Genomic DNA, 25,882 nt, shown 5'->3' on the forward strand with positions numbered 1-25,882 from the left:
TGAGACCTTGTTTATGGGATGGTTAACAGAAAGACAAAGCCTTCCTTCTGAGTTTAACCAGTCCTCTTATACCAAAGTCTCCCAACTTTGGCTGTATTGATTTTTTTTTTTTTTTTTTTTTTTTTTTTGAGACAGAGTTTCGCTCTTGTTACCCAGGCTAGAGTGCAATGGCGCGATCTCGGCTCACCGCAGCCTCCGTCTCCTGGGTTCAGGCAATACTCCTGCCTCAGCCTCCTGAGTAGCTGGGATTACAGGCACGCGCCACCATGCCCAGCTAATTTTTTTTTATTTTTAGTAGAGACGGGGTTTCACCATGTTGACCAGGATGGTCTCAATCTCTTGACCTCGTGATCCACCCTCCTGGGCCTCCCAAAGTGCTGGGATTACAGACGTGAGCCACCGCGCCCAGCCCTGGCTGTATTGATACTTTAGGCTGTATAATTCTTTGTTGTAGGGGGCTGTCTAATGTGTTAGAAGGAAGTTTATCTGGATTCCCGGCCTCTTACATACCTAGTGTCTGTAGCACCTTGCCTCCCACCCAGTTGTAATAACCAAAAATGTCTACAAACAGTGCCAAATATCCCCTAGCGTACGAAATTACCATCTACCCCTCATTAAGTACCACTGCTTTATACTCACTTGACACAAGGAAAAAGAACTTCTTAGCATTTTTTAAAAATTTCTTTTTAACGTAATCAGTGAAATGCTTATTGGAAAAAAGACTTTGTTTTTACTAAACTGAATTTGAATTCTAATCTGTTTTAACTTATTTAGTTTAGAAAGACTTCCTTTGAGCCATTGTCCAAACACTCTCAAGTCTAAAATTTTAAGTTTTTTAGAAAGGATTTTTTTACACCGTTACACTTGAACCACTAATGAAGTGCAAAATGAAATGTTTTATTCAGTATTTTACATAAGAGTTTGTTATAAATGTAGAAGTATATCAGATTGATGTTTTGAATTAAAACTATGGCTGACAGTTAATTTTATGGATACCAAATTGTGCAAGTTTAAACTGCCTGCCAAGAATCTGAGCGTAAAGCTGTGGTTTGAAGGGATCTTGAATAAACCTTTTCTTTTTGTAAATATTCAGAAACTTTGGCTAAGGAGGGGACTCAAAATTTCTTGCATTCTGGCAGTTTGAACTTTGGGAACCAATGTGTTTTGGACTAAATCAGGAAAAATTGCTTATGTACTGTTGCCAGAAATTCTTTTAGGCTGTCCTTTTCCAGGCTTGTCACTTGTCTGGAATGTTAAGTGTTGTCAGCAGTTTAACGTCCTTTCCAGCAGTTTGCGTTAAAATGAGAGAAGATCTCCAGAAATGGATCTGATGAGGTCTTGGTATAAGATTAGTTTTTTTTATTTCGTTACGTTTCGGAAAGTAGTAAGAAGGAGAAGACTTATATGGTTGTAAGTTTGAAAAGTCCAGGAGCTTCTATTCGTTTCTAATTATTTTCTTGTGTTAAGCCTCATAGAATAATAGAGAAATCATAAATTAGTATGAGTGAGCTTTTCTTTGGCCTAAACAAGTGGGAATACAGTTGTGCTGTTTAGTGGCCATTTGAATTGGTATTAATGATAACTACCTCCTTTTTGCAGCATCCTATATGTAGTTGTGGTTGGGCAAGCTGCTTGCTTTCCTCTCTAACCAAAGTTTCTTTCTCCTTTCCTCCATGTAGGGCTGCTATGAGAATCAATGCCCTAGGATTTGTGCCGTGTAGGCTTTCCACATTGTTTGGCTGGTGCTCTCCAGGCAACTTACTTTCATAAACAACAGCAACATCAACAAAGTGTCTCAGCCTCCTCATTACCCCCTGACTCTCTCTCCTTCACAAAGCCAAATTTTTGAGAAATTCTTTATCCTGTTCTTTCCTACTCAGCTTTTTATTCCACTCCACTGCAGCATGACTTGGCCTCCATCCCTCCACTGGGGCTTCATTGGCCCTGTTCACCATCACTCCCTTATCATGATTAAAGTGGGCACTCAGGCATGACTGAGCAGCATGGTCTTTCTCCTGTAGATTCACCTTTAGATTTTCTTAACTGGTTGAACAGGCAGAGAGGATGGAGTTGTGAGAAGAATAGGGTTAAAGCAGAAAGCTGCATTTTCCTTCTGTGGCCATGAGGGTGTTGAAAGGAGAGTGCATACCTGGAGTGGGGAGAGGACCTAGGGTGCAGTTTCTTTTGTCTTGAAGTTGGAGGTAGAAGGAGGGGAGAGGTAGATCTGGGTGCCATCTTTCCTCATTAAGTCATAATCTATATAATTGATTTCTGGAAACAGGAAACTACCCTACTAAATGTACTACACATTACATTTTTAGGCATAGTATAAAATTTGTCTTTAAGAATTAAGAAAATACTGTCTTAAAAAAACAAGCATTTAAAAATTGTGCCTCCTCAGTCAGTAAACATTGAAGTTTTTTGAGCAGTACTAGACTTCTGTCTGGATTCAAACTGAGCAGAGAATCACACATCCGAAGGCATCTTACCCCTGCCTCTCTCTCCTGTCTCTTTCATGCACCTTGAATATGTGCTGACTTGCACATGTGCAGTTTTTTGACATGACAAGGTGTAAGGTTTGTTGGGTTCTTGCCGAATTTAAAATGAAGAAACTGAGGCCAGCACAAGAAGATCCAATGTGAATTTGTTCGACTCCCGGGCGATGTTCTGAGGTCCGACAGGAGGGGCTGGAGAAGTTGCACGGACTCCTCTCAGATGTGGGGTTTTATAGGGAGTGGAGGCGTTCGATTGGTTGTGGGAGAGCAGGATGTGGGCAAGGCAAGACTGTTGTTGGGTAGAATTACAAGACTTCATTTGCATACAAGACTCGACTGCTATTGGCTAGGGTTACAAGACTTCGTTTGCATACAGGACTCGGCTGCTATTGGCTAGAGTTACAAGACTTTGTTTGCATTTTTGTGGGGTCCTTAAGCGAGAGCTAGGCTGTGCAAGGGTGGGGGTGTGTCCGAGCTCCCTGTGAGGCGACCGGCCTTACACAAGGCTCAGACTTTCCCTATTAGTAATCCTTGACTTTTTCAATGGAGTCGCACTCCAAGTCTTTAAAATATGTACATAAAATGTACTTTTCTGAATGTGTCATAATTCACCATAAGAAATGTTATGTATATGTTGAAGAATATACATAACCTTTCTTATGTAGGTACATAGAGTCCTATATAGAATATAGGATCAATCCATTACATTATGGTTTATTTATTTTAAACATTTCTTACTAAGTTTCTTTTCAAAGTTTTGATTTTTTTTTTTGTAAGACACATGATTTTTATCAAATTGATTGTTGATTTTGCTTCATTTAGCAACATTCACTTTCTGACTCCTATGTGGCCTTTTCCCTGAGTTACAATTTCCCTTGACTGTGATTCCTTCTCCTAAGTGTTTTAAGTCTGTTTTTAATTTACAATTTTAATATGAGCTCAACATTTTGAAAATGAAGTTTGTGACATAATAGAGATAAATATATTTAGATTTCTTAGGTTAAAAAACCCTTTTTGGATTTTCAGGGGGTATTGATAGGCATAAAAAGTCATAATTAATAAGCAGTTCCTCCTAAATTGTTTGAGTCCATGTTCTGAAGGTATAGATTATGAAATAAAACTTTTGAACTTCTGAAAGCTACTAATCCGCTCTCCTTTATAAACAAGGCTCACAGAGTTTGGGTGACTTGCACAAGGTCACATAGATGGTGCCAGACCTGGGACCACAATCCAGGTCTCTTGATTATCATTCCAGTAAACTCCCTACCATATATTTTCAGTATTTTCCTAATATGTAATTTTCCATAGGAAAAACCCAGAAGCTAATGTTGTTTGTTGACATCTGTGGGCCATGATATATAATTTAAAGTAAATAGTAGATAAAAACAATCTTTAGTCATTCCTTTTAAAGGGTTTCTCTTACAAAGTGTCTTTTGAATTGCTGCTTTTACTTTAATAAGGCAGTAGTCATACATGGGGCATGCAGTATATTCTTCTGTAAATTATGATAGCTCATGTTATCTGGTCTTTCCTCTGGACTGCCAACCTGCTCACCACTTTAGGTTCATTATTTCATTGCCTCCTCTCAACATCCTTATAAGGAAGGTACATAGTTTTACCAGCCCCGTTTTACAGTGAAGAAACTGACATTTCAGAGAGGCTAACTTACCCCAGGATACAGATTGGATCATATGTAGTTGAGCAGTCTTCTGGATAATAGTTTTTCTTTTCTTTTCTTTTCTTTTTTTTTTGAATAAGCACAGAGAATTATAAAATGTCAATTAAATAACTGCTATTTAAATGATTTTAAATAGTAGTCATTTTTGAAACATTGAAGGGAAAAGATTCTAATGGAGGTGAATAGGAGAAATTTAAAGGAAAAAGTAGTGACAGCAGTCAAGATCCTGGTGTGACTACAGAATGGAGGGGTTGGGGACTGCCTCTGTAGTTGCCCAGAAGGGTTCCTGTCCCACACTGTGCCAGGGCTGAAGGCACTTCTCAGAGCTCCCTCATGGTTTCCAGGATAATTTGTGTTGTCCTTTATTCAGGGTGGATCCTTCTGTATGTTGTATGACAATAAGATAAATTTATAATGTCCTTTTGGCATATTTCTGAAACTTGATTGGTGTGTTTTTCATGAGTGAATGGTTGGTGAGGGTGGGGTTTCTGAATCACTGAAATAAGTTGCCATCACTGACCTTGCATTGTTGCACCATTTTTTCCTTTGACTTTTGATCCCTGATAAAATAGCTTCTGGAACTGAGGTATCAGAAGTTACGTTCTTGTTGGTTTACACGTGTTAGTTTTTTTTTTTTTTTTTTTTTTTTAAAGATGGGGTTTCACCATGATGGCCAGGCTGGTTCTGAACTCCTGACCTCAGGTGATCCACCCACCTCGGCCTCCCTAAGTGCTAGGATTACAGGCGTGAGCCACCACGCCCAGCCCTACACATGTTAGTTTTTACAAGAACTCTATAAATTAGATTTTATCAATTCTTCTTTATAGGAGAAGAAACAGATTTGCAGATATATAAAGTGATGAAATGATTTGCCTATAGTCACAACTTGTATGGCAGAGCTGGAGCTTGAACCCAGTTCTCTCGACTTTAAGTTCAGTTCTCTACTCTCTGAATGGAAGACCCAGAAAGAGATTCTTGTGGTGTGTCACATAGCCTTACCATTGCTTTGTCCTGTGTAATGCCATGAATTATGTGAATTATCTTACAAGGTTTTTAGAGTCAGGAGGTGTCATAGAGAGGCCTTAGAATCCAACTTTCTTTTTATTGTAGATGAGAATACTGAGTGGTCAGGTGACTTAGATTAAAGATAGCACTTGTTAGAAGGAAGACTAACGAATTTCAAGTCAAAGTCAGAATTTAAAATTATCCTAAATGCTGGAACTTTTGAGTTGATTTGACTAGATGAAAATTTTAACAGATAAAGGTTTCGATTTTTTAGAATACAGATTACACAGCAATGAAGAGGAAAAGCTGGGCATGGCGGCGTGCTCCTGTAATCCCAGCCACTTGTGAGGCTGAGGCGGGAGAATTGCTTGAGACCAGCAGTTCAGGCTGTAGTGTGCTATGATAGAGAAAAAAAATTAAGAAGAAAAGGAAAGAAGTGGGGTATTGCTTACTGTGCACTTCTTTCAACATTTCTGCATGTTCGTAAAATTTTGTAATAAAACATTAGGAGAAAAAAGAGAAAAGTAGCTTAGCAACAGTTTGTATGGAAAAAGACTTGAAAATATTAGATAACCATGAACTCTGGAAGCTCCTAGAAAAGCAGATTTTTTTTCCCTTAGATTAAGGTAGGAGCAGCTCAGTGTCTTGATTGAGGGAAATAATAGTCTTGCCAAGCTCTGTGCTTGCCAGACCAGACCTGTCTTGTATCTGTGCATAGTTCCAAGGTGCCTGTGTAGTATGATGCCAGTGGATACAGGATACTGCAATCTGGAGGAGTGGATGGGGAATGTGTGGTACTGACTTGGAAGAAAGGCTAGTTTAGGGAAGCACCATGGTGGTCTTCAGATACTGGGGGAGTTGTGGAGTAAGAGTAGTACTTTTATTTTGAAGGTAGAGCTTTGATTAAGGCAGAGCAAAGACATTATAGGGAAGGAGATGTGCATTCTGTTTTTCTCATAACCGACCCTCCCATTCTGTACTTCAGTACAGTCTGTCCTCCACAGCAGCCCAGGTTAGTCTTTAGGAACTGCAAATCAGGTTATAGGACTGCCCGGCTTTTATTAGCATCCTGTGTCACATGAAATCCAGGTTGTGACTGGTCTTTTGGCCCTTGCCTACCGGTCCTCATTTTGACATTTCTGTATTCTAGCCAAGTTTTTAGAGTTCTTCAGTTGAACCTATGTTTACTGTTTCACCTTTGAGATGTACCTCTTGCTTTGTTCCCCAAAGTAAGGCAGACTTGGGGGTCTTTTGCTTCCATTGTATCCTGTACATAAGCTTGGCCTGTTTTTTGTTTCTTAAAGTACATTTAAAGGATGGGGACCTATTTTGTTCATTTATATGTCCTATTTCTTCCTCTAGACTGTGAACTCCTTGAAAGTAGATATTTTTGTCCTAGTCTTTTTTTTTTTTTTTTTTTTTTTTTGAGACAGGGTCTTGCTGTGTCACCAGGCTGAAATGCAGTGGCACAATCTCAGCCCACTGCAACCTCTGCCTCCAGGGTTCAAGTGATATTCTTGCCTCAGCCTCCCGAGTAGCTGGGATTACAGGCACGAACCATCACACCTGGCTAATTTTTATATTTTTGGTAGAGATGGGATTTCACCATGTTGGCCAGGCTGGTCTCAAACTCCTGACCTCAAGTGATCCACCTGCCTCTGCCTGCCAAAGTGCTGGGATTACAGGCTTGAGCTACTGTGCCTGTCCTGTGCTAGTCTTTATATACCCATATATTTGAGCCCTTCTTGACCAGGTTCCCAGAGAATTGGTGCTTGGCTTGCCTGGACACAGAATAAATGTTCATGGAATGTTGTGCCCACAATGACTTGCCTCATAACTTTTTAGTAGGCAGGATCCTCCCATAGTAGACCCTTGTTAACTACAATAATATTTTTTTTGTCAGTGATGTTGCATGTAGGGTTTCCTATAAAATGGCTTCCAAGATAGTTTTCATTTCTAGTAAGAGTCTGTGAGTTGATTTTTAAGTAGTATTCTGTCTACCTTTTGTGGAAGGTAAGGTTTAGCCCTTACCTTTGTTTTTCTCAGTAGGTTTTAATTATATGATCTCCTTGTAGATGTAAAGGAACTCTGGAGCTTCCTGTGTGTCTGTGAATGTGTAATTAGCTTTAGGCAGGGCTCCCAGAGCTGTGAATCCTGTCCTGAGGAGCACTGGGACATTCTGGTGAGCGTTCAGACCACCCAGATTGCAGCTTCGTAAAATGCAAGGTTTATTTCCTTTTTTTTTTTTGAGACGGAGTTTCGCTCTTGTTACCCAGGCTGGAGTACAATGGCGCAATCTCAGCTCACCGCAACCTCCGCCTCCTGGGTTCAGGCAATTCTCCGGCCTCAGCCTCCCGAGTAGCTGGGATTACAGGCACGCGCCACCATGCCCAGCTAATTTTTTGTATTTTTAGTAGAGACGGGGTTTCACCATGTTGACCAGGATGGTCTCGATCTCGTGACCTCGTGATCCACCCGCCTTGGCCTCCCAAAGTGCTGGGATTACAGGCGTGAGCCACTGCTCCCGGCCTGTTTCTATAATGAGAGTGGTTTGTGTCTTCACTCAAATAATATTTTAATACTAAATTATGACATATTTCAAATTTAAAAATAAGTATCTATAAGTTCATAAGATTTTAAAAAATAATTTCAATAATTGTTTAAAAAAGTAGTTTCAATACATTTCAATAATTTATTTTAGACTCAAGGGGTACATGTGCCTGGCTTGTGGCATGGGTATATTGCATGATGCTGAGATTTGGGGTACGGATCTCATCACCCAGGTAGTGAGCATGGTTTTTCAATCCATGCCCATCCCTCATTCTCTCCTTCTAATTAGTATGATTATAGCGAAGAATTTTACTTTTACAGCCCTAATTTAGTACATACTGATGTAGACCTGGCAATAAATATTCTGCTCTAAGAAAGGTTTTATGTTAAATAACATGGTAGTTAGTCCCTTCAAAATGAAAAATTTTGATACCAGCACTGATGACAATATTGGACAAGTAGACAAATCTAGAAGGGGCACATTGAGCTGAATAGTTTTAGTGTTGTTACAGTTTGTTTATATGTTGTGAAATATTCATTGAGATCAAGATCTCACATTCCTAGGGAAGTTCTTGTGTTATGTGTGTACTGGAGGCCATATGGAGTGGCAGAAGCAAAGTGGGGTTTGGATTCAGACTGTTGTCCCTGAAGAATGAATTGACCTTGAGAGAATTACTTACACTCTGTGATCCTTAGTTCCTTCATCTAGACATACCCACGTGGACTCTTGTGAGGACTCAGTGAATTTTACGAGGTATGGTACAGGACATGGTGCTTGCTGCCTGGGAAAGGCTCAAGGCTTTCAGTGCCTTTTCTTGTTGGTTTGGGACCAGTGCATCTCTTTTGGTGTTTATAAGAAATGCTGTTTGACAAATACATGGGGCATGTTTCTTGGATTATTACAGTTTTGGATTATTCTTAGAACACAGAAGCAGGATCCACAGTGTTTTTATGAGGAGAGCTACTTCTTATTCTCCCAAACCTTGACTTTATTGGACTTGAGATCTCAGTAATGTGTGCTGATGTGACACCCTTGAGCAAAGTTGGAGAAGAGATAGTGGTAACTTCCACGACTTCTCCTTCTCCAAGACACTTGTTCTGTGAACTGTGCTCCCTTGCTGCTCCGCTCTGTAATCTCTGCATGGGGGCTCTCAAGGGGCTCTGGGGAAGAGAGTCAGTCAGTGTTTCCTCCTCCTTTGACAAGGTGGGGAACCAAGATCTTCTGGTGAATTCTAATTTGTTTCTCCATGACCCTAGGGGTCGTTTTATAAGTTTGTGGAAGCATTTTTGATTGTTTCAATGGTTGGTGGATGCCACTGGCATTTATTTAATAGGTAGAGTTCATGGAATTCAGGGCTCAGTGCAGTGACAGTTCTGCAAAATAGAACTTTTCCTGTGATCTGCACAGCTTTAGAATAGATTTTTTTTTTTTTTTTTTTTTTTTTTTTTGGAGACAAAGTCTCACTCTGTCACCCAGGCTGGAGTGCAGTGGTGTGATCTGGGCTCACTGCAACTTGGGTTCAAGTGATTCTCCAGCCTCAGCCTCCCGAGTAGCTGGGATTACAGGAGTGTGCCACCATGCTTGGCTAATTTTTATATTTTTAGTAGAGGCAGAGTTTCACCATGTTGGCCAGGCTGGTCTTAAATTTCTGACCTCAGGTGATCCGTCCACCTCGTCCTCCCAAAATGCTGGGATTACAGGCGTGAGCCACTGCACCTGGCCTAGAATATCTTGCTGAATAATTTATGTAGCTAGAAAAACTGTTTAAGACTCAACATATAACTTAATTCCATTTTACATAAAGGATTTTTTAAAAAACATAATATTAGTATAAATGGAAATTTGAGTCTGGACTTTGAATGGAAATTATCTTTTTTATTCTAAGTTTTACTAAATGTCTTACTAGTCTGGGCTCTCTAAAGAAACAGAACCAATAGGATCTCCAGTAGGAGAGAGAGATGTTTATATATATAGAGATAGATAGATAGATACATGTTTATATATATATATATATATATATATGTTTAAATGTGTATATATTTAATCAATACATATGATTGTCTCATACATATCCTATTGGTTCTGTTTCTCTGGAGAAAAGTATTCATTAGTTGCCCTTTATCTATGGTTTTGCTTTCTATGGTTTGAGTACCTCTTAGTCAGTCACGGTCTGAAAATATTAAATGGAAGAATTCCTGAAACAAACATTTGGTAAGTTTTAAAGTGTGGACTGTTCTGAATGGCATGATGAAATCTTGTGCCATCTCACTGTCACACCTGGAAGATGACTCCTCACTTTGTCTGATGTATCCCTGCTGTGTGCGCTGCCTGCCTACGCTTAGTCCCTTAGTTTTCATTATCAGATTAACTGTCTGGCATCACCGTGCTTGTAACCCTTATTTCACTTAATAGAGGACCCACAGTGCAGGAGTAGTGATGCTAGCATATTGTTATAATTGCTTATTTTATTATTAGTTATTGTTGTTAATCTCCTACTGTGCCTAATTTATAAATTTAACTTTATCATAGGAGGTATGTATACATGCTCCCCAGCTTACTGCGGTTTGACCTAAGATTTTTCAATTATATGATAGTGTGAGTCCATCACAGTTTTGATGTAATGTATAATTTTCAGTAAATTACGTAAGCTGTTCAATACTTTATTATAAAATAGGCTTTGTGTTAGATGATTTTTGTCCACCTATAGGTTAATGTAAGTGGTCTGAGCATGTTTAACGTAGGCTAGTCTGTAAGCTATGATGTTCAATAGGTAAAGCGTATTAAATGCATTTTTGACTCGTGGTATTTTCAACTTAGGATGTTTTTATTCCATCATAAGTTAAGGAGCATCTGTATGAATAGGAAAAAACATAGTGTATATGGAGTTGGGCAGTATCTGCAGTTTTAGGCATCCGTGGTGGTTTCTTGAAACGTATCCCCCTTGGATAAAGGGGGAGCATTCTATATATAAAAAGATATTTATTGTAAGGAATTGGCTCATGTAATTATGGAGGCTGAGAAGTCCCAAGATCTACAGTTGGCAAGCTAGAGACCCAGGAGAGCTGATGGTGTCATTCTGGTCTGGGTCTGAAGGCCTGAAAACCAGGAGCACCAACAATGTAAGTTTCTGTCTGAAATTCAGCAGACTTTACACCCAAGAAAAACCAGTGTTCGTTTCAGTTTGAGTCGGATGGGAAGCAGAGATGTCCCAGCTCAGCAGTCAGGCAGGAGGAGTTCCCTCTTAACTTGGCCTTTTGTTCTATTCAGGTCTATGGTTGATGAGATAAGGCCCGCCCACATGAGGGAAGTTAATCTGCTTTATACAGTCCAGTGATTAAAATGTTAATCTCATCCGTAAACACCCTCACAGATACACCCAGAGTAATATTTGACCAAATGTCTGGGCACCTCATGATGCAGTCAGATTGACACATAAATTAACCATCACACTAAGAGTGATTCGCCTTTTTAGGTGAATGAATAATCACATTATTGATAGCATTCGTGATAGGTAGTGTGGTATATGAGTTGCCAAAATGACATACCCAAATGAAGAGTATTTGTAGCTGTGAAATTCAGTGATTCATCTTAGATATGTAGATTTCTGGCCATTTTAGTCCTAATATGGTCCTGCCTGAAAATTTACATATTGACATTTATATTTATTTTATTATAAAATATTTTTATATTATAGTTGCTAAGTTAAGTAGATATGTTTGGAATATATATGTAACAAATAAGTTATTTCTGAATTTCATTTTAGGATAGTAGAGGTACATTTTCAATAGTTTTTAAAGAAAGAGGGCCAGGAGTGGTGGTTCACACATGTAATCCTAACTACTTGGGAGGCAGAGCTGGGAGGATCCATTGAGCTTGGAAGGTCAAGGCTGCAGTGTTTTGTGATCGTACCGCAGCACTCCAGCCTGGGTGACAGAGCAAGACCCTGTCTCAAAAAAAAGGTGCACAAGAGGGTATTTGGGTCTGATGTGGCGAACAACCAGCAGTCTAAGTGATCTCAAGCTGCCAGCCTACTTGAACAGTCTGTATCTCAGTGTCTTTAAAGCTTTGACTGTGTTTCTTTTCTCTTCTTGGACCTCTGCAAAACCATAGTCTTTCTTCTTATCAGGTATCTTACAGTGTTCGGATGTATTTTCCAGAGTCCTTGTTCAATGTTGTTCATTAGGTTGGTATTTTTTACATTTTGGCTTTATTGATAGGTAATTTACATGCCATACAATTCATTTATTCAAAGTGTAAAACCTAGTGGTTTTTAATATGTTAACAGGATTGTGCAACTGTCACCACGATCTAATGTTAGAATTTTGCATCACTCCAAAAAGAAACCCTGTATCCATTAGTACCTAGCCTCTATACTCCCTACCCCAACCCCTGGCAATCACTAATATTGTTTTTATCTCTATGGATTTGCTTCTTCTAGATAATTCATATTAATGGAATCATATAATACATCGTCCTTTGTGGTCACCTTTTTTTTTTTCTTTATTCTAAAAAAAAAAAAAAAAAAAATCAGAAAAAAACAGTTCAGAGTTTGCAGTGAGCCGAGATTATGCCACTGCACTCCAGTCTGGGCGACAGAATGAGATTCTGCCTCAAAAAATAGAAAATAAATAAAATTCAGTTATTCAGTCATACTAGCTACATTGTTAAGTGTTTAGTAGCCACAAGTGGCTAGAGGTTTCCATATTAGCATAAATAGATACATACAACATGTGCATTTTTGCAGGAAGTTCCTTTTTTTCTTAAGATAGAGTCTTGTTCTGTCACCCATGCCGGAGTGCAGTGACAACATCGTAGCTCACTGTAGCCTTGAACTCCTGGGCTCAAGGGATCCTCCTTCCTCTCCTCCTGAGTAGCTAGGACTACAGGTGCACACCCCCACACCTGGCTAACTTTATTTTTTGTTTGATATTTGGTAGAAGGGATTTCGCTATATTGCCTAGGCTGGTCTTGAACTCCTGACCCCAACTGATCCTCCTGCTTTTGCTTCAGAAGGTGTGAGCTACTGTGCTTGTCCTCTTTTCTTTTCCTTTTCTATCCTTCTCTCTCTTTCCTTTTCTTCTTTTTTTATTTTGAGACAGAGTCTCGTTCTGTTGCCAGGCTGGAGTGCAGTGGCACAATCTTGGCCCACTGCAACTTCTGCCTCCCAGGTTCAAGCAATTCTTCTGCCTCAGCCTCCTGAATAGCTGGGACTACAGGCGCACGCCACCACACCCAGCTAATTTTTGGAGTTTTAGTAGAGAAGGGATTTCACCATGTTGGCCAGGATGGTCTCAATCTCTAGACCTCGTGATCCGCCTGCCTCAGCCTCCCAAAGTGCTGGGATTACAGGCATGAGCCACTGTGACTGTCTGGTTTTTTTTTTTTTTTTTTTTTTTTTTTTTTCTTTAAGAGCGTATCTCTTTCACCCAGGTGTGATTCTGTCTCACTGCAGCCTTGAACTCTGGGGCCCCAAGCAGTCTTCCCACCTCAGCTTCACAATCATCTGGAGCTATAGGTGTGCCGTACCGTGCCTGGCTAGGAAGTTCTGTTAGATAATACTGGTCTAGAAAATGTTAATTTTAATTTTTTTTTTCTTTTTTGAGTCAAGAGTCTCACTCTGTTGTCTGGGCTAGAATGCAGTGGCACAATCTTGGCTCACTGCAACCTCCGCCTCCTGGGTTCAAAGGATTTTCATGCTTCAGTTTACTGGTATGCGTCACCACACCCAGCTAATTTTTGTATTTTTAACAGATACGACGTTTTACCATGTTGGCCAGGCTGGTCTTGAACTCCTGGCTTCAAGTGATCTGCCCGCCTTGGCCTCCCAAAGTGCTGAGATTGTAGATGTGAACCACCATGCACACCTGGCCAAAAATATTAATTTGACAGAGGCTGGAAGGGTAGGCTGAGAACAGTTGAGTTTCTGAGTGGTGTAATAGAAAGGAGTGCCAGCATGGAAGGTGGTAGAAAGGTGAGAAGAAAAAAAAGTTTGGGGAGCCATTTACAAGACATAAGAGAAGCTAAAAAGTGAGAAACTGGCTAGGTGTGGTGGCTCATACCTGTAATCCCAGCATTTTGAGAGGCCGAAGGCTGAATGGGCCAGATCACCTGAACCCACGAGTTCAAAATCAACCTGGGCAACGTGGTAAAACTTTCTCTCTACTAAAAAAGATAGCCAGGTGTGGTAGCACATGCCTGTAGTCCCAGCTACTTGGGAGGCTGAGGTGGGAGGATCACTTGAGCCTAGGAGGCAAAGACTGCTGTGAGCTGAGATTGCACCCCAGCACACCAGCCTGGGTGACAGAGTGAAACTCTAAAAATAAATAAATAAATAAATAATAGTGAGAAGTTGAAGGAAACGTTCTTAATGATTTGATTTTTCTACAGTACCTTGAGTTAGTGAATGTATCCAATCTAATTCTTTCATTTTATAGGTGAGAAAAACATATATTACTGGTTAGCAGGAATCAGTATAATGGTATGTTTTACCTGTCAATGGATGCTCCTTGAATCTATCTTGGTCATTTTCAGTATCCCCTGGAATGAAGTAGGAAATAGATGAGAGAGCTGAACTAGAGAGAGTGCTTACCCTGGGCATATTACTCAACTGGATTAGGAAGGTAGAAAGCAAAAGGGTTAAGAGTAGATAGATAATTTGATTATTACCATATGCATCATTTTCTGTAAGGAATAACCAGGAAGTTGGGGAAAAGCTAGGAGAGTCTCTGAGGGTTCGTTGTATTTTGATTGAAGTTAGTGGCAGCATTCTTCTTCTCCAAGGCCTTACCATGTTGAGGGTAGAGCACAGCCCCCTTCACCCTGTCTCGCTGTCCCACCGCCAAACCAGTTGGTACAGCTTATTTTATGTAAAGGGAAGATAAATCTGGAGTGCCCAAGCACAGTTTAGGTAGAATATTCAGTAAAACCATTGGAGTGAGCCTTTTCCAAAAGGCTATTCTCTTTTTATTCATGTATAGAAATCCTCATAAAATAGAACAACCTCGGCTGGGTTCGGTGACTCACACCTGTAATCCCAGCACTTTGGGAGGCCGAGGCAGGTGGATCATCTGAGATCAGCAATTTGAGACCAGCGTGGCCAACATGGTGAAACCCTGTCTCTACTAAAAATACAAAAATTAGCCAGGCAGCAGTGGCTCATGCCTGTAATCCCAGCACTTTGGGAGGCTGAGATGGGCAGATCACGAAGTCAGGAGAAACCCCGTCTCTACTAAAAATCAAAGAATTAGCCGGGCGTGGTGGTACACGCCTTTAGTTCCAGCTACTCGGGAGGCTGAGGCAGAAGAATTGCTTGAACCTGGGAGGCAGAGGCTGTAGTGAGCCGAGATGGTTAGTTGGGAGGCTGAGGCAGGAGAATCGCTTGAACCCAGGAGGCAGAGGTTGTGGTGAGCCGAAATTACTCCATTGCACTCCAGCTGGGCACCAAGAGCGAAACTAAGTCTCAAAAAAAAAAAAAAAGACCAACCTCTTTTATGCTCAATATGGTTTATCAGTGTCATCATACATAAATCTTATATTCAGAAGAGACTCTCATTTTTGATAATTTTATTACTCTACCCAAAGTGATTCAAGGAATCTTTCTAAACATTATTATAGAGCCTATTTTTTCTTGCTCAGTTAACAAATGTATATTTAAGAGCTTATCTGGCTTCAGCTTTATGTATTGCCGGTGTTATTCAAGTCCTCTTAGCTGTGAAAGCAAATAGGTACCACTTAGGTGGAAGAATTGTTGCCATATTCTTTATAGGTATATAGAATGGTTTTGTTTTCTGAACCAATATTGGGGCTAATATTTTGCAAAAGAATTTCTGGCCAGGCACACTGGCTCATGCCTGTAGTCCCCAGCACTTTGGGAGGCCAAAGCAGGAGGATTACTTGAGCCCAGGAGTTCGAGACCAGCCTGTGCAACATGGCAAAACCCTGTCTCTACAAAAAATTAGCCAGGCTGGTGGTTCTTTCATGTAATCCCAGCTACTTGGGAGGCTGAGGTGGAGAAGCAACTGAGTCCAGAAAGTCGAGACTACAGTGAGCTCTGATTGCACCACTTACACTCCAGCCTGAAGGAAGGCTGTCTCAAAAAAAAAAAAAAATGTCCCTGCTGCCTCTTGATGAGAGAGGTATGCTTGGAAATAGGTTTAGATCCTGGATGTTGGGGTTTCTGAGATAGTCTACTGACTTATATAGGATATCACAGCAAATATTTGAAAGTAGGACTTTAATGGATAATTTGTAAAGTGTGATCACTTTTAGATACCTGCAAATGGCTAATTCCCAAATGCCGGGATGATTATTGCTTTATCAAATGCTGAAGATAATGTACACTGTGTTATATTTAACCATTTCTGTTAGAGATCTGGACATTCTTTTTACTAAATGAGCTAGAATGTGCAAAATAATTTCAAAATAGTAATATTCAAGGAGGAAGCCTTAAATAAGGTGTGTTCTGATTTGTACGTTCTGATTTGTACGTCTAAGAATTTTTCAACTTTTCTCTAGTGACATCTAGCTTTCAAACAGTTTTATCACATGGTAAAATTCTTCAAAAGCAAATTTCTAAAGAGCTTTCTTCCAGTTAGATTCTCAGTGTAATGCTGTTTCTTTCCACAGATTTGCTTGTAAATGTATCACGAAGAGGCAACCCAGAATGAAGAAAGCAAGCCGGAGTGTTGGCTCGGTGCCTAAAGTGTCTGGGATAAGTAAAACGCAAACAGCAGAAAAAATTAAACCTGAAAACAGCTCTTCAGCATCTACAGGAGGCAAACCTGTAAAACCTGGGACAGCAGCATCATTGTCAAAGGTATTCATGTGGTGATGTTTGAATACATGGTGGATTTTTGGAGGAGTGAGTTTAAATATGATGTTTAATATATTAAATGAGCATCCTTACAGGTGTGCCCTCTTCTGGTGCTGGGAACACTTGGCCTTTGAAGAGACCTTACAGTAGGGTAGACCTAATTGGTGTTTTTGGTCTGTCTTTTTGAATGAAACCAAACAATAGGCTTGTTCATGAAACAAATAATTGAGCACCTGCCTTGTGTAGGATGCTGTGATTGTGTGACCTGGAGGTACACTCTGACTTCAGGGAGCTTGTAGAGTAAAGGATGGAGGCAAGGCACAAACATAAATAAGGAAAATACTCAGGGAGAATGTCAGATACCCAGGGAGAGCAGTAAAGCACTGTGAACAGTTTCAGGTAGGTAAATATTGTTTCTAGCCTGGGAAGGTTTTATGAAAAGAGCATGTGAGCCAAGTCTTACAGTCCTGTGACCTCTAGACAGGTCTTTTTATCTGCCTATCTCCCTCACCTTCGTCACCACAAATTGCTGATCTTCTTTTGGCAGCTGGTTCATTATTATTATTATTATTATTATTATTATTATTATTATCATCATCACTTTTTTTTTTTTGAGATCTGTGTTGCCCAGGCTGGTCTCCTGGTTCAGTGGATCCTCCTGCCTCAGCCTCTCGAGTAGCTGGCACTGCTGGTGTGCATCCGCATGTACAACCGGAAACATAATTTGTTCAAAATCCTTTTTTCCAGGCAGAGCCCTGATAGATCATGGCTTAATTATTTTAAGAATGACCTCAGGAACAGCTGATGAGGAACTTCCTTATATGTGTTGAAAGATCTAACAGGAAATGCTGGTTTTTCTATTCTGAGGTTGTTGGAACCGAACCCAGACTTATTTCATTGGCTTGGAGATGCACACAGATTTTCTCCTGGCTATGACCCTGATGAATTGCTAGGTATCATCCTGTGGCCTATGTACCAGGAATAGACCCTTGCCCAGCTTCCGTTAGTCTCAGTGAACACACTGAATCATTTTGTTGGTAGCAGTGCTACCGCTCTTTGGTGTAAGATAAGCGGTGTTTTCTGACCTAACTGGTTACTCAGTTGCTGGGGCTTTCTTTGGCGTGGAGTGCCTGTGTGACTAGGTGACCTGTTATTTATGTGACTGGAAGAACGGGTTGAAATGTTGGCATTCGGCATGCACTGCCACCTTCCTTCTCTGGCCTCTTCATCAGTGGCAGGCAGTGTCTTTGGAGGTTTACTATGGAATGTGCATTGAACAGGCATGTTACATCTTCGAAAGCTTGGATCTGGAGTTGCTGGGAGTTTGGTCTTGGACAGTGAGTACTTTTCCACTGTAAAGCAAACCTGTACACTTGCTCTTGCCAGCACATGCCAGCTGTCCATAGCTTTGGCTTTGCTGTGTTGACAAGTTTGTTTAAGGTGTGTGTGTGTGTGTGTGTGTGTGTGTGTGTGTGTGTGTGTGTGTGTGTGTGTGTAGCAGGAAGGTCAGGGCAGAGGTAAAGCTTTTTTGGCAATACTTTTCCTGGAGTGGATTAATTGCCTTCACTTAAGAGAGGAGAAGGAAAAAGTAATGAAGTGGAGATTAAAGTAAAAAGAGACAGAAGGAAAGAAGAAAATCGTGAAAAAGAACAATGGAAACATTGAAGGGCTTTGAGACCCCACAGACTAAACTGTTATTTTATTTTTCTAATTTTCCTTATTTTACTGTGTTTCTCTGGCACATAGATACTTCTTACAACGTGAATTCCTGTAACTGTCATGAAGCATTGATGATTAACCTGGTGAATGAAGTGTTTGGCTTAATTATTGACATAGCATGTGCACACACCCATTCATTTATGGACACCCACACCTGTGTGTCTGTCACTGCACAATATTCTCATGACTCTCTTCTTGTAGTGACAGGGTACAGGATATGCATTTCTTCACCTCTCTCATTTCAAGTATTGTTTGAGGCTAAATGTAGTTGAGGGTTAAGGGAAGGACTCTTTTGATCCAGAACACTTCACTGCTGGTTGCAGCTTTTGTAAATACAAAACACTACTGCTGCCCGCAGTGAGTTTTGGGGACATTATTCCCACTTTTGTCAGGAGCTGTGTTATTGGGCTTTCAACCTTTGTATACTTAATTCTCCTTTGTCACAGTCAGTGGAGAGGATTATTTTCCATGTAGAGAGGGCCTCCTGCATGCCAGCACTTTGTAGCGTTCACTTACTGTTCAAGTGTTCATGATTAGTTCTTTTGAATTAATATGCTATTCCATTGTACTGATGATAATTTTTTCTAAAAATTATAGATATGAATTAATAAGCTTCAGTTAGAATTTACAATTGATAACTCTGCATAACTATTTGTGGTCATACAGTGTAAAAGTTAGTTAACAGTATGAACAATCCACCTCTGAAACTTGAAAGGTAAAATTTGAAAACAAATCTTCAAATTTGAGAGAGAAATGCAGACTGTGAAACTTGGACTTGACCTTGAGAAGTATATGTACCTGGTTGTAGTATTTCATTATTTGTTTCTGGAATGTTTTTACCAAATTATTTGCATTTTGCAGCAGTTATAAAAAAGTAGGCTGAACATTTGTTCCTTCATCAATTTCATGTTTTTACACTTGCTGATGGGGGATGTTTATGTGTGGGAATGCACATGCCCTTACATAATTTTGTAGCAAAAGTTAAAAGAAATAGGGAAAAACAGCAGAGAGCCTGCTAGTAGCTAAGGGTAAAAGGTAAATTGGAAAATGCAGAGGTTTTTGTTTTTGTTTTTTCCTTTTTTGTTGTTGTTGAAGTAAAGCATACATACAGCAAAGTCCACAAAGCATAGGTGTTGAGCTTAGTGAATCATCACAAAATGAAACATACCCTGCAGCCACCACCTAGAAACAACATACGTGCCCCTCAGAAGCTTCCCTTGTGCCTCTGCTTAATCATTGCCCTTCCTGTCCTTCCCCAAAGTAACTACCTTTCTGACTTCTAGCACCAGGGACTAATTTTGCCAGTTTTTGATCTTTACAGGAACATAGTCATATACCATGTGTTTTTAATGTGTATCTGGTTTCTTATCTGTACTGTTGCATCTAGCGGTGGTCACTTCCTTTTCATTACTGGTTAGTAATCCATGGGATGAATATACCACAGTTTGTTCATCTCTTCTACTATTGGCAGACTTTTGGAGTTTCTGCTTTGTTTCTAAGAGTAGTATTGTTATGAACATTCATATACATGTGTATTAATACACATGTGCCCCCATTTGTGTTGGTTCTAGAACAAGGAGTGAAATTACTGAACCATAGGGTATACCTATGTTCAGCTTTAATATTATAGATAGAAGAAAATCATTTTTTAAGGTGGTTACCAGTTTACATTCCTGGTTACTTCACATCCTCTCTTGCACTTAAATTGTTACTCGTTTTATGTTAAGCACTCAGGAATGTATAAAGGGGTGGAGGAGTGGCATTAATTTGCATTGTTACCAGTAAGATTGAATACCTTTTTATACATTATTTTTATGTGCTCAGTGGTCATTTAGATCCTCTTTTGCGAAATGCCTGTTCAAGTCACTTGCCCATTTTTCTGTTGCCTTTTTTTTCCAACTTTTTTTTTTTATTGTGGAAAACTGCATATAGCATTCATCACCTTGGGCTTTTATTTTCCATTTTATTTATTTTTATTTATTTATTTATTTATTTTTCTTCTTTTTTTTTGAGACAGAGTCTCACTCCGTCGCCAGGTGCCAGAATGGAGTGCAGTGGCACGATCTCGGCTCACTGCAACCTCCACCTCCCAGGTTCGACAATTCTCCTGCCTCAGCCTCCCAAGTAGCTGGGATTACAGGCTCACACCACCACACTCAGCTAATTTTTGTATTTTTAGTAGAGACAGGGTTTCACCATGTTGGCCAAGATGTTCTCGATCTCTTGACCTCGTGATCCACCCACCTCGACCTCCCAAAGTGCTGGGATTACAGACGTTATTTATTTTTATTTTTTTAAGAGATGGAGTCTCACTCTGTTGCCTGCCCAGGCTGAAGTGCAGTGGCATGATCCTAGCTTACATAGCCTTGAACTCCTGGGCTCAAGCCATCTGGCTTCAGCCTCCTGAACAGCTGGAATTATAGGTGCATGCCACCATACCTGGCTAATTAAAACAAATTTTTTTTTTTTAAGAGACAGGGTCTTGCTTTGTTACCCAGGCTGATCTCTAACTCTGTGCCCTCAAGTACTTCTCCTGTGAAGGTGGGATTTCAGGTGTGAGCCACAGTGCCCAGCCATCTTAACCATTTTTTAGTGTGCGGTTCAGTGCCATTAAATACATTCACATCGTTGTGCAGCCATCATCACCATCCATCTCCAGAATTTTTCATCTTGCTAAACTGAGTCTCTGTACCTATTATATAACTCCCCATTCCCTCTTCTCTCCAACACCTGACAACCACCATTCTACTTTCTGTCTATGAATTTCACTGCTCTAGCTATCTCATATAAATGGAATCATAGGCCACTTGTTTTGTGACTGGCTTATTTAACTTGGCATTATGTCCTCAAGGTTCATCTGTGTTGTAGCATGCGTCAGAATTCCTTCCATTTTTAAGGCTCAGTGGTATTCCATTGTATTTATATGCCGTGTTTTGTTTATCCATTCGCCTGTCAGTGAACACTTGGGTTGCTTCCACCTTTTGTCTACTACTAATAGTACTACTATGAATATGAGTGTGCAAATATCTCTTCAACGCCCTGCTTTCAATTTTGAGGGGGTATATGTCCATAGGTGGAGTTGCTACATTATGTGGTAACTCCATTTTTAATTCTTTGAGGAACTGCCTGTCGTTTCTCGCTGCTAGCAGCTACACCATTTACATTCCCATTAACAGTACATAAGGGTTCTCGTTTTTTTCAGGTGCTCTACAAAGTTGTTATTTTGTTTTGTGATAATAACCATTCTAGTGGTTATGAGAGGGTACAGTGTCTTTTTGCACTGATTTGTGGTTCTTTACCTTTTCTAGATGTGAGCCCTTTATCATTTATACATGCTGCACGATATTCCCCTGCTTCCCTCCCCTCCCTTTCTCTCCCCTCCCCTTCATAAAGGTGTAATACCTTTAAAGATATCTTCATGAACAGCAGCTATTTATTTTAATGTAGCCCAATTTATTAATATTTTCTTTATGGGGAGTGTGTGTGTGTGTGTGTGTGTGTGTGTGTGTGTGTGTTTTTAAGAAATCTTAACCTATCCCCAGGCCAAGTGAAGTAGTTTCTTATATTTTTTTCTCATTCTTTTTGTAGGAACAAGGTCCACTATGTTGCCCAGGCTGGTCTCAATCTCCTGATTGCAGGAGATCCTTCTGCCTCACCCTCCGAAAGCCTTGGGATTATAGGTGTGAGCCACCATGTCTGGCCCCTATTTATTTTTTTTCTAAAAGTGTTTTTCTACATTTCATATTTAGATCCTCAATCTGTCTGGAAATAATTAGGTAAAAGCTTTTTATTTTGAAATAATTTTAGACCTACAGAAAAACTGAAGGACTAGTACAAAAAATTCCAGTATTCTCTACCAGGATTCCTCACATTAACCTGTCATGATTATCATTTCCCTGTATATACACATGTATACACACATAGTTTTTTTTTAGCTGTTTGATCATGAACTGTAGACATAATGCTCCTTTACTGCTGAATATTTTAGTGCATATTTCCAGAAAAACAAGGGCATTCTTTTTTATAACCATAGTAAATTGCAAAATCAGGAAATTAACATTGATATGATGCTAGTATCTAATGTATTGCCTTTCATTAAATTTCACCAATTGCACTAATGTCAGATGTAGCAAAAGAGAAAAAAACATTGTTTTCTGGCCTAGGCTCCAATCCAGGATCATGTATTGCATTCAGTTGTTATGCTTTTCATTTTCTTTAAATTCGGAATAGTTTCTCACTCTGTCTTTTATGACTTTGACATTTCTAAAGAGTGAAAGGCAGTTATTTGATAGAGTGCCCTCCAGATTTGGGTTTGGTAGTATGTCCTTAATGATTAGATTTGGGTTATGCATTTTAGGCAGGAATATCACAGAAGTATAGAAATACTTGACTTCCATCTTTTCCATTGTGGGGGATGTTAACTTCCTTTGGTTAGGGTAGTGAAGGCTAGATTTCTCCACTGTCAGGATACTGTGCTTCCTTTTGTAATTAATAAGTAAGTGTCTTGTCAGAGGTACTTTGAAACTTTGTAAACATGTCTATCCTCTTTTCCCCAGACTTTTCACCCTGGTTTTAGCATTTGTTGATAGTTCTTTCCCAAATCAGTTATTACTGTGATTTTTGCCACACGACAATTTTCTAATTCTGTCATTCCTTATACATGTATTAGTTGGCATTCTGCCACAAGGAAGAGTTTTTTTCTCTTATTGTAATTCATAGATTCTTATTCAGTGGGCTATAAATTATTAGGATCAGTTAGTTTTATGCCTAGATTATCCCTTATTTGGCCACTGGGAGCCCCTTCAGGCTGGCTCCTGTGTCCTTTTGACATTTTCCTATTACTCTTGGAGCACTTCCTTAATTTCTGGCACAATAACTTCTGTACCTTTCCAGCTCAGCCCTAGAATCAGCCATTTCTTCAAGGAGACCTTGTTCCTTTTAGTGTAGGATAGTACTTAAAACCAAGACCTAGAAGTTAGATGTGTTCATTGCTTTTGGGACAGACACACACACACACTCCTATGTCAATTTCTCTACCTGTTTTTCCATATATTTAAATGTATGAGTTCACACTGATACTTCCAATTCTATTGACTTAAAAGGTTCATAACAGCCTTTCCACATTCTATAATTGTAATTCATTTATCCAACACTGAAAAACCTGGCCTCTACCACCTACATTTACTTATTTTCTCCACCCTATAATATACAGAAAATAGTTTTAGAATTACTTGTACCACTGTGAGAAACAAATTTCTCAATTGAAGTTTAATATTTGCATACGCTTTTGTCTTTGGCTTGAGAGTCTGAGGATTTATGGTCAAAATACTACTGTGTTGAAAAAATACTTGGGTTATGTTGTTCATTTGAAATATAGTTAGGTCTGTTTGTTCCTATCCTATTCCATTTTAGGCTTCTCCTATCTTTATTTAAATTTTATTTATTTGTTTATTTTCAGCATATGAAACACTAACATGGCTCCATGAGTCAGAACCATAACTGAAGATATATTCAGAAAAGTGCCCCTCCCTTCCCCTGTTCTCTCTTACTGGGTACCCACCCATCGCAGAAGTTTAGTTTTTGTTTATTCTTTCCATGTTTCTTTTTGCATAAATGAGGAAATACCTTTTTTTTACTTCTCCTTTCTTAACGCAAAAGGTGGCAAAATACATTCTTTTGCACTCTGAATCTTTTCACTTAATGTACTCCAGAAATTTCTCTCCATACCTATTTGTAGCAGTCTTCTTTATTTTTTATTGCTGTTTAATACCTGATTGTATTCACTGAAGTGTACTGCATATGCTTTCCTGTGTATACAGGCGTGTAAGGCAGACCAGTATTTTGCAATAGGAAGCAATGCTGCAATGAATAATTAGCCTTATGCATATGTATTCGTCTTATTGGAGGTGTATCTTAAGGTTAAATTCCTAAAAGTGAAGTTGCTGAGCAAAAGGTAGATACATGTGTAGCTTTGTTAGGTATTGCATGGGTCCTTTCATAACGCTTAAGTTAAGGTGCATTCCCATCAACAACTAAGGAGGGTGCCTGTTTCCCCATATTCTTCCCAAAAGAGTGTGTTTACCAATCTGATAAGTGACAAGTGCTGCTTAATTTGCATTTCTCTCATTATGATTTTAACATTTTTTTAATTAAAAGGATTTTTTTTTTTTTTGAGACAGAGTCTCACTCTGGAGTGCAGTGGCACGATCTTGGCTCCTACCTCCCAGGTTCAAGCGATTCTCCTGCCTAAGCCCCCCGAGTACTGGGATTACAGGTGCTTGCCACCACACTTGGCTAATTTTTTGTATTTTTAGTAGAGACAGGGTTTCCACCACCTTGGCCAGGATGGTCTTGATCTCTTGATCTTGTGATCTGCCTGCCTCAGGCTTCCAAAGTGCTGGGATTACAGGTGTGTGCCACTGCACCCGCCCAGGATTTTTTATTTTTAAGATTTTAATTTTAATGTAGTCAAATCAATCAAATCTTTGTTTTACTATTTCAGATTTAAAATCATAGTTAGAAAACCTTGGACTTTATATTTGATATGGTGTGAAATAGGTGTCAGCATTTATTTTTGCCCCTTTTGTATATACCTTTGACCTAGCACCATTTGCTGGAAAACTCTTGTTTTCTGCATTGCTGCTTTGGTTATAAATCAAGTGTCTATAAATATGCAGCTTCTTTATGGGTGATTTGATGCCCTTATGTATATTTAACTTTGTCATTACCCAAAGGCAAATTGTAACCAGAGAAGTATGATGAGTAATCTACTTCGACATAACAATGTATGGTGGTTTTCAAGTATAATTATTATCAAATGAAAGACTATTTAACTTATGGAAGAAGAAAGATTAGTTCAAAGATAATTTTACTCTTCTTAACAGGATGTAAAAGAAGATTGGAAATATAAGAATATGTCACATTTATTTACTGGCTAATAGAGAAGGGACAAATTGGCAGGAAAGTGGTATGACTTTCATTGTGTAACTTTTTGGCATCATAGTTGATGACCAGTTTTGTGAACAGAAACAAGTCTTAAAGAATATGAACAGACCAGGTGTGGTAGCTCACACCTGTAATACCAGCAGTTTGGGAGGCCAAGGCAGGTGGATCATTTGAAGCCAGGACTTCAAGACCAGCCTAGCCAACATGGCAATACCCCATCTCAACTAAAAATACAACGATTAGCTGGTTGGCCAGGTGCGGTGGCTTATGCCTGTAATACCAGCACTTTGGGAGGTCAAGGCAGACGGATCATGAGGTCAGGAGTTTAAGACCAGCATGGCCAACATGGTGAAACCCTGTCTCTACTAAAAATACAAAAATTAGCTGGACATGGTGGCAGGTGCCTGTAATCTCAACTACTCGGGAGGCTAAGGCAGGAGAATCGCTTGAACCCAGGTGGCAGAGGTTGCAGTGAGCTGACATTGTGCCACTGTACTACAGCCTGGGCAGCAGAGCAAAACTCTTCTCAAAAAAAAAAAAAATTAGCTGGGCATGGTGGCACACACCTGTGGTTCCAGCTATTCAGAAGACTGAGGCAGGAGAATCATTTGAACCTGGGAGGTAGAGATTGCAGTGAGCCATGATCACACCACTGCACTGCAGCCTTGGTGGCAGAT

General features: G+C 39.7%; 1 protein-coding gene across 3 annotated transcripts in view; it reads left to right on the forward strand.

Moving 5' to 3' along the window:
- SPECC1L (sperm antigen with calponin homology and coiled-coil domains 1 like) overlaps positions 1-25,882 on the forward strand; it is a 150,251-nt gene that overhangs the window by 24,260 nt on the left and 100,109 nt on the right. For all 3 annotated transcript variants that reach the window (XM_012454163.3, XM_064371888.1, XM_064371889.1), the window contains exon 2: positions 16,355-16,544. In XM_012454163.3, coding sequence (XP_012309586.2) covers positions 16,392-16,544 — 153 coding nt within the window. In that variant the 5' untranslated portion in view covers positions 16,355-16,391. The remainder of the gene's footprint in view (positions 1-16,354; positions 16,545-25,882) is intronic.

The sequence above is a fragment of the Aotus nancymaae genome, unplaced genomic scaffold (assembly GCF_030222135.1).
Source record: "Aotus nancymaae isolate 86718 unplaced genomic scaffold, 86718_ANA_hifiasm-v0.15.2.pri h1tg000210l, whole genome shotgun sequence".
Lineage (NCBI taxonomy): Eukaryota > Metazoa > Chordata > Mammalia > Primates > Aotidae > Aotus > Aotus nancymaae.